Below are 9,385 nucleotides of genomic sequence, written 5' to 3'. Positions count from 1 at the left end.
ACTGAACGAAACTGCTTCGTCGCATGCCAGAGCTGCCGGAGCAGTTCTAGGCATATAAATCGTTTTGCACATGCGCGACAACTGGTTTCGGAGCAGTGATGTGCGAATCGCATAGTATCATTGCTCCTCGAGATACAAGTTCTAGGGAAGGGTAATTATTATGTTTTGGAATTGAATATTTTGCAATCTAAGTTCTGCATCTTACTGTTAGAGAGCTAAGAGTTGCAAAGAATTCTACAACGTTTGTAATAGGGATGGGTTTTTCGAAACGTCGAAATTTCAAAACCCCTTGAAACCCAAGAAAGTTTCACGGTTCGAGAATTTGAAATCACACTTTTTTCGCGATTCGAAAATTTTTTAAATATAGGGAAGCAAAGAGATATGATTAAAAAAGTATCTCATTACGTCGTCATCAATGGTATTCTTTGAAAGACTTTTTAATATATCCGGCACTATCGTTGATGAAAGAAGTAGGTTAGAGTCAGAAGGAGTTCGAATATGAATGTCCACAAACAAGAATCTAGATCAGATATTTTTATATATTTTTAATCTTCTGTTTGTATCTTAGTTAACTAGAATCAATAAAGATCTATGCAAATATCTTATTGGGACTTCAGTGCTTAAAATAAAATATTCCTCTTACAAAACAAAATCAGCATTTTAAGATTCAAGAATTTCAAAATCATAGTGTTTCGGACTCGAATTTCGAAAGTTTAAAAATTAAATTTTAACTTATTTCTAGTTGTTTAAAAATTAATTGACATTATTTTGTACTTTTCCGTTTTGTGTAAGTAAAATAAAAATATTGTAAATCCCCTACAGTTTATAATTTAATAATCAGGAACGACTTTTAATGATACTGAGAACCTTTTTTAAAAATGTTCCTTGCTACAAAAATTTGAAAATCTGGAAAAAGTCTTGATTTAACTCTGATACTCAATTTTTTACAGATCCGCTAAAGATCATTATATATGTTCCACAATATTAAACTTCAGAATTGATTATTTGCAACAGCAACAGAAAAAAGAAATGAACAAACAGCATCTTGCAATTGCATTCTCTTAAACATTGCGAAATTTTTTTATTTGCATATGTATATATACGCAACTCGAGCATTCGAGATTGTTGTAGATTACAAATTCTTCGCGGTTTGTTATATAATAACGTAAAATGGCAACACTGTTTATCTGTTATTAAAAATACTTTACAACAATCTTTATTACTGCCAACTATTATAAGCTTCTAAAAAATGTATTTATTTATTTACAGAAAAACATTTAAACAATTTATTTAAAATATGACACTGAATTGCTATATGTATGTAGGTACACCCAACTCAAATGATTTTCAGGCCGCACCGACACTCTCTAACTCTCTCCCTTTTATTCACTGGTTCTCATGTAAGAAAGAGAAAGAGAGTATCGGTACAGCCAGAATCGTTTAAGCTGTGTGCACATATGTAATATTCGCGAGTCTGAGCTAATAAACCGTGTATTTTGTTTAGATATACAAATAAACAGATAGGATTTATGTATGAATTTAGTTCTTCTATTGTTCGTCCATCATTTCTCTCTTATTCTTGGATGGACTCCCCCAATAATTTCTGTTGCACAAAGATTGCTTATCAAACAAAAACGTCGCATCTGCCTAGGGATTTCATTAACGTTTCTAATTTTTAATCCTACGGCGTTTAAGTAATCTCAATCTCATTTTCTGTTGCTTTAACATGTAATATCTTGATTCGGGGTTGAATCGTTCTGTCCATCCTTTCCCCAATCTGTGTTGCTCTCAAATTAGTCATTCTATTATATCTTCTGTTATTTCCTCTTACTATGAAATTTCTCATTGTCTTCAAAGCTGTGGATCGTTCTGTCGGTCCTCTATCGTTTTGCTGAAGGTTTCCCAACGCTCATTGCTGATCCTAATGTTTACCCCTTTCCCGCTTCTTCAATTTTAATATTTCCTAGGATTTAGGTGAACATAGTGACTTCGTCGCTTCTGGTTTGTAAAGTTCTGTCTTTATTTTTTTTACTTTTGCAAAAACTTCTTCGATCATTGATATATTTCTCTTGATTGTCTCTCATTTATTCACTAGTTTTCTCTTCACTATTTATGTGAAGAATTTTTGAAGCCTCCTGTAAGGTTTACACTTTGAAATTTTGTTAGAGGGAGATCGATAGATCTTTAATTCCATCTATATCTCTATGAGTCTTCTCTCGCAGTGAACTCCTCGTGGTGAAACTCGGATAATCGGTTTTGTCCAAGCTAATAGCTGCAAATTGTCAACAATTATAAGATAGTAGTAAGAAATGTACATAAATTTTCTCCTTATAGTCAAATACGAACTTTCTAATTTTAGCGGCAAATTGTGAAGGTGATAAATGATTGTTAAATTTTTAAGTCACTGACGAGTATATAGTATCGCTGGACAACTTTTATATGTAATATCAATTTATCCATAACATATGAAGGATTAAAATCGTCTGATTACAAACGTAATAAAAAATATTTTTTGAGAAAAAGGTCGTATGAATTCATCTCTGAAAATAATTCATTAAGAAACTCAAGCTAATTAGAAAGTTTTAATAATTAGAAAAATAGAAATTTAGATTTTATGTGAATCTCGTCAACCATTTGACTTCTTGCAGATGCTTTATCAATTTGTTATTAACTTATCAGGACACCCTGTATTTAATTCGCGTCGGTACTATAATTTGAATTCTTACCACTCGAAGCGCTGCACTCTTATTTCACGCACAGCCGCTAACGTTGAAAGTGACATAAAAATGGTAATAAGGCTTTAGAGCCCTAAAAGCAAGGGGCAGAAAAAAGCAGGGTATTTTTCTGAATGAGATCGGTGGCCAATCAGCACGAAATTTGGAGGAGAGATAAAGTTAAGGGAGGTAGAGTTTGGTAGAGTCGAGGCCCAAAGGCAAATTTCTCAGTGACAATAGTTTTCTGCAAATATCTTGGAAATTAAAGTCTGATGGCGGTTAATTTCTACAATATATTTCAAAATTATCAAAATCAGTGAGGACAGAAAACTTCTAAATAATAATCAAAATCATATTTTACTGCAGTGCGTTATGTATTTTCTATTTTATATTTCAACTACATTTGCTTGCATTGTGTTATTTCTTCATTTTTTATCATTATGGAAGAAGAGTTTAAATTAGTCTAGGTTAAATTTTTTATTATTGTACATTTTGTATTATACATTTTTTATTATTATACGTATGCATATTTGATTAAAAAGCAGCCAAGGACAGAAAAATGAATTGTTTGTCCAGTAGTCCAATCTATCCTGTATACTCGTTTGTGGTAGTACACCTTGTATATTGCGTGGTACGGTAGAAATATTTTCTCGTTTACTGAGGTTACCAGCATCACTGATGAAAACACGACGTAGTTCCTACATCCACCACTTGAAAATCGCAGAGGATGCTTGAAAATCAGTGGTTGAGGCGAAGTTAAAAACGACGCCTAGCGGCACACAAGAAAACTTATTATACGCTATGTTCTTATCACAGACTTCTGTTCTTATCTATGTAACATGTAAGAAAAATTTTAGAACAAGAATATGTACAAGATTGGCGCAAAAGTTAAACGTATGTATCTATGTATGTCGTGTTAAGAAACTAAAAAAGTCCATATTTTTATCCGCATGTAACCACCTTGTTTCCTAAATATGAATAATCATATAGCTTTCCCACATGGCTTTTCAGAAAGTCGAAATTACAGATCATGTAATTCGAAATCCCATTTATTTGTATATTATACTTCGTTTATAGTCTATGGCTTATGGCCATTTTTCTCTTAATGTAACTAACATTAAATTTTTATATTCGTCTGCAAACAATTTTATTAAAATATGCGGAAATGTAATTGTGTATATACAGCAAAGAAAACAAAGTCCTAAATTTTAATAAGAATCTTGGTTTCATTCTATGATCCAATAATGTATCTACATGTTTCCTATTCCCATCATGATCATATAAAAAGAAGTTCTTTGTTAACAATGTTTGAATAAACTTCCTTCCACGGACAATAATATTTCGTTCAAATTATGATTATTAATTATCAGATAATTCTTCATCGCATGCAGTTGTATTTATTTTAATTAGAATGAAATTTTAAAACCTTATCTGAATCACGCTTATTTTATATTGAAAACTAAAACACTAATATGGCGACTTCCATAAAGAAATAAATAAAAGTGATTGTTATAAAACTTGAACTTCGTAATAAATATTATTCAAAAGTGAAATTGTTCATTATTTTTATTCATATGGTTATTATTACAAAATAACAATAATAATTAGTTTACATGAAGTGGAAATATTATACCTGTACGTTGTCTTTCAAATTCTAGTATACATGCGAAAAGAGTGTGTACACTAGAGTATACAGCATGTACATGTATAATTCATATTTTAATTAATATATGTATGATATTTTAATTTGTTACACTAACAGAAGTTAAAAGAACACGGAAATACATACTTACTTCCTTTATCATTTATATTAGTTATGTTTAACGTTTAGAGCTTTTGTGTTTACATAAAACATTTACAATGCCCATACTGTAAATTTTATGTAACTACACACTAAACATTTTAATTGTTTATGTACTTTACATTCATGTTACAGTTTTATATGCAGTTATACATGTGCAAAATAATTACGCTATCATGTCTATTAATTTTCAAATGTATTCGTTTTTTAACTTATTGTTTTTGTCATACGAACCTTTAAACAAATTACAAGTATCGAATATATACGGCACAAGTCATATTTATCTTTTTCAGTTCTAATAAAATGCGAGAAGAATCGATGTATATTTTTAACAAATGACATTGTGATAATATTAAAAAAACATGTCAAATCAACGTGGATTACCGAAGGATAAAATATTATTTCGTATTTTAAAAAATAAAAGCCCAAGTGCCAGCAGCTTATGCGAAAAATTGGTATTTATTAGTATATATAAATTCTACCTTTTCTTAACAATAAGTGTATACTTACTAATAACAAGTATACACTTATCTCAGACTACAATTCAATTGCACATATTCTTACTTGTATATCAGTCAATTTTTTTGATAACCTTTGTATCAAACCTTTGAATAGTAAAGTTTCTTTCAATGTTTATAAGAGTTAATGAGAAACTTATTGACAATGGATTCTTATTTTAGAATCATAATGTGAAAAACATTGTTGTATTATCAGAAGATGAACTCTGCGAGCTATGGCAATACATGAAGGCAATACTATTGGAAGCTCAGAAATTATATACACAAACATCGAATAATAAAGGCAGATATGTAAAAGTAAGATCATTTATGCAAACTTGGGTACCTCCTTAGAAACTTACATAGTGTTTAATCATTATTTCAGGAACATAGTCTTATGATTAAATTAATACGCACAATAACTGCAATGGCGCTTGAAACAATTTTACAAAGAATATTTATACCCAACATTCTGTTACAAAATATAATGCTATTACATACTGTTATATTGCCCAATATAAAAGACAAACAGGTTGGTGTTTCACTGTAATCTGGTATGTTTTTAATATCTTCTTAACAAAATTTACATGAAATAAATTTTTAAGGCAACAGATGAAATATCATACGTGTTGGAAAATTGGTGGAAATTAGATATGACATGGAGAGAAAAGGTGGTGACAAATGCATTAAAATACCTTATCGAAAGTTGTAAATCATCATTGGTAAATATATATTATAAAAATACACACGCATTTAATCTTAGTCACTTACTTAATTATGTTTTAGCAACATATAAAACGTTTGTATGATATAAAATCTAGTGTGAAGCTGTTAAAATGTGAAGATGTTCAAGAATTATTTAAACTTGTCAGAGAAAAGACTGTGATGTCACTTGAGGAAGGTCGTTTGTTAATACTACACTTGTTTACGCTTGGAGAACAATACATATTGGTATGAATTATAGCATATATATATGCAATATTACTTTAAACAAAGTAATACTGACACTGAAGTTATTACAGGGTATTCATAATAATGTAAAGGTAGTGTTGCAAAATGTAGGACACACTTATGTTAGTGTCTATGCAGATTTGTATATATCAGCATGGTTGGCTGTAACAGAGAAATTGAAAAAATTCATTGTTGAGAATTGTTTTCAAAACATCGTTTTTCATTGTTTTCGTGCGAATAGAGATTCTACAGGAAGAGGTAAACTGGGTAAAAATCTTCTTTCATTTCTTGCTGCCATTCATAATAGTAAAAATCAAGCTGCAAGATTAATGATCCATAATCAATGTAAATCATTATTATGGAAACACGTAAAGGTATTAAGAATAAAGAGTATCATAGATACATATGTAGCTTTGAATATAGATAATACGAGTAGTAAAAATATAGTAGATACGAATTTTCGATTTTTCACAGGCTCCTGGCTCTTACATCAGATGCAATGCAGTAGAAATTCTTTTCATGACAAGCTCTGTAAGCTATATGAATGCAACAAAAGATAGAAATAATGCTTATATTCAAAAAATGTATAAGACAATAAGTAGTCTTTTAACAGATTCTAGTTATGAAGTGTGTGATATTACTATAAATGTAAGCTAAATTGTATTTACGATTGATTAAGTTTTCTCAACATTTTTTCAATGGACTTTTAGTAAGATATTAATATTTTACTATTCTAAAAATTATTAGGGTCTTTTTATAATGTTAGAAAAACATTGGAGCCATGTTCCAAAGGATATTATTTACGATTGGTTAAATATCTTTCTGAATTATACAAAAACTTCCAATAATTCGCAATTGAGAGCTAATGTTTTTATTGGCCTAAAGAAGATATTAGCCAAGGATCGATCTCACAAAATAATTAAGGACTTTTTATCAAATTTTGCCCATAGCATTTACGATGAAGATAACGTTGTATTAGAAGCATTGATTAAACTTCTTTGGCATGCACAAACTCAAATTGGAATACCTTTTTGGAATATTGTACCACTGACATACATTCTAGACCGCTTAGAGGTATGTATGCAGTTATAAAATGTTTAAACTTTTGTGAAATTAAATGACAATAATTATTACATTATATATGTTTAGACTACTCAAGATGCAATCTTGTTGCAAGAATTGATAAAGCTTATGTGGCTACGTATATCTCTAAATGACGAGGAAAGTCATAAAATGGTAGAAGAAATGGTGGACCTAGGAAGAAACAATATAAATGCAATTAGAAGATTTTGTATCCATTCTGAACACATTATAAACTTAGAAGTGTCTGTAAAACTTATTGAAACTATTTTATCAATAATGAAGGACGAGATGGAATGTTTCCCTTTGGCAAAAATATCGGAAAAAAAATGCAGTAAAAAAGTTAAACTCGGCAATAAAGAAAATGGTAATAGCACATATAGTTGATGTATATTATATTCAACTTAATGACTATTTTTTTTTTGACAGAAAATATATGCGATCAAGAAGTGGAAGATCTTGATAACTATAAAGATATGCAAATATATATTGACATTATTGCTATGTTATTAGTAGCAAATACAAAAAATATAAGTAAAAAGAATCTTAATGAAAAGGATACAAATATTTTGCAGAAAATTGCAAATGTCTTTCCTGAATTTCTAAAATATTTTAAGGTAATTGTCTACAAATTTATTTTTAAAATGTAACAATGCAATACAATTTCTTATACGTACAATTTTTTTTTATTAGGAAACTTCAATAAATGAATCGATGATATTTTTATTTTCATTAATACCATTGAAGTTTTTCTTAGATAAAATCGAGGTCATAGAAATATTAGTACAACAACTGTGTGACTCTAATACCTCTGATGATGTACTTCTTACAATTATATATGTTCTAATGAAATGGAATAAAGGTCAAACAATTCTGTTTGCTTTATCAAACCTTTTCACAGAGTCTTTAAATATAAATACTCAAAATAACCAGATACAGGTACTACATAAAAAATATATTCATAATGATAACATGCAATATTAATAGATAATTATTGCAGAGTTCTTGTAACGACTCGGATGTTTTAAGAATTAATGAAAAAGGTTTAGAATTGAGTTTAAGTATTTTAAAACATCTATTACATGTTGAACACCAATCAGTTTTAATGAATAAGTATCACCAAGATATGCTTAAGTTTTGGGAAGCTTTGCATATATGGAGAACATTCATAGAAAAAGGATTAGAGAATCAACACAGTATAAGTAGTTTGATATCCAAAGATATAGTTATGAAATTTTTTAATGAATATATATCAATACTCCATTTGTTACATAAAGAAGACGTATTTGACGCCTCAGAACATTTCTCGGAAATTTTATCCTGGGTTAAGAAGTATGTGTATTTATTTCATACTTTTAATAATCTTCTTGTAACATCATAACTTACACGTTTTTATCCTTAATATAGGACACTAGTATCGCACATACCACGAACAGATACGGATACTGAAAATCACCAAATTTGTATAAGCCTAATAAAATGTACATTTAATGTTTCGAATACATTACTAGAAAAATGTAATATTACTCCAAAACTATGTTGTGACATTGTACTTTTATACTGCAATTGCTTATCTTTGTCAGAGGGCACTGTGTTTTTAAATAATGCGTTTGATGCAATAATAAAGTTATTAGATTTTAGCAAAATGGCTTATGAAAACGAAGAGCCAAACTTACTAGATATAGTTGTACCGAATTTTGTATGTGTAATGATGATTACTTTAACCAAATGTAACCAAGATACCTTAGCTAAAAATACAAATGTAAGTATGTTTTGAATTATTTAGAAAAGAAAACATTTCCATTAATATATTTTATAAATTGTTACAGAATCTGAAAATTTTGCACGAAATGACACAAAAATATTTTTCTACTATTAAGTGTACCTTTAATGATCAAAGAATGTGTCTACCATACATAACTATTATGTTTAACACTGCAATCAGCAGTATAAGTACAGAAATGACTTGTGTACTTCAAAATGCATTAATCACGGACAAGAGTATCTTGACACCTAATCTTCCTTATTTGGCGAAGAAGATACTAAAAATTATTTTGGATACAAAAAAATATCAAAAATTAAGTGTTCAGGTGTTAACAAAAACAGTAACAAGTTACACAAGAGTGTGTATATTTAGACTGTTTTAAACAAATCATTATTTGTATATAATTTATTACTAGTTATGTTTTTTCCAGATTGACATGCTTTCTGCATTGGTAATAATACACAAAATGCTTAAGTCATCTGATAAGACGGTTGTTAATAGACTTAAAAATATAACATTAGCTACCAGAGTACATAATCAAAAGCAGTCTTGTGATACTGCTTTCGATAGGTAAAAT

At 29.3% G+C, this 9,385-nt stretch overlaps 1 protein-coding gene across 1 annotated transcript; it reads left to right on the top strand.

The window, feature by feature from the left end:
• The first annotated feature begins 4,877 nt into the window (after positions 1–4,877).
• Positions 4,878–9,382, top strand: LOC143177444 (condensin-2 complex subunit G2). The gene is made up of 15 exons (XM_076375339.1): positions 4,878–4,970; positions 5,196–5,330; positions 5,398–5,544; positions 5,618–5,734; positions 5,799–5,963; positions 6,035–6,337; positions 6,438–6,611; positions 6,711–7,037; positions 7,113–7,410; positions 7,473–7,660; positions 7,737–7,982; positions 8,044–8,375; positions 8,451–8,805; positions 8,873–9,166; positions 9,239–9,382. The coding sequence occupies exons 1-15, from the start codon at positions 4,878–4,880 to the stop codon at positions 9,380–9,382; spliced, it is 3,318 nt and encodes a 1,105-aa protein (XP_076231454.1).
• Positions 9,383–9,385: the final 3 nt, after the last annotated feature.

The sequence above is a fragment of the Calliopsis andreniformis genome, chromosome 3 (genome assembly GCF_051401765.1).
Source record: "Calliopsis andreniformis isolate RMS-2024a chromosome 3, iyCalAndr_principal, whole genome shotgun sequence".
Taxonomy (NCBI): Eukaryota; Metazoa; Arthropoda; class Insecta; order Hymenoptera; family Andrenidae; genus Calliopsis; species Calliopsis andreniformis.
The sequence above is the reverse complement of the archived record's forward strand: the minus strand, read 5'-3'. Positions and strand labels throughout refer to the sequence as shown.

Excerpts from the sequence above, each read along its gene's own strand:
- LOC143177444 (XM_076375339.1), top strand. The coding sequence starts at position 4,878 with ATGTCAAATCAACGTGGATTACCGAAGGATAAAATATTATTTCGTATT. Across the intron at positions 5,331-5,397 it reads ATAAAGGCAGATATGTAAAA|GAACATAGTCTTATGATTAA; the intron begins GTAAGATCATTT and ends TCATTATTTCAG. Across the intron at positions 9,167-9,238 it reads CAGTAACAAGTTACACAAGA|ATTGACATGCTTTCTGCATT; the intron begins GTGTGTATATTT and ends TGTTTTTTCCAG.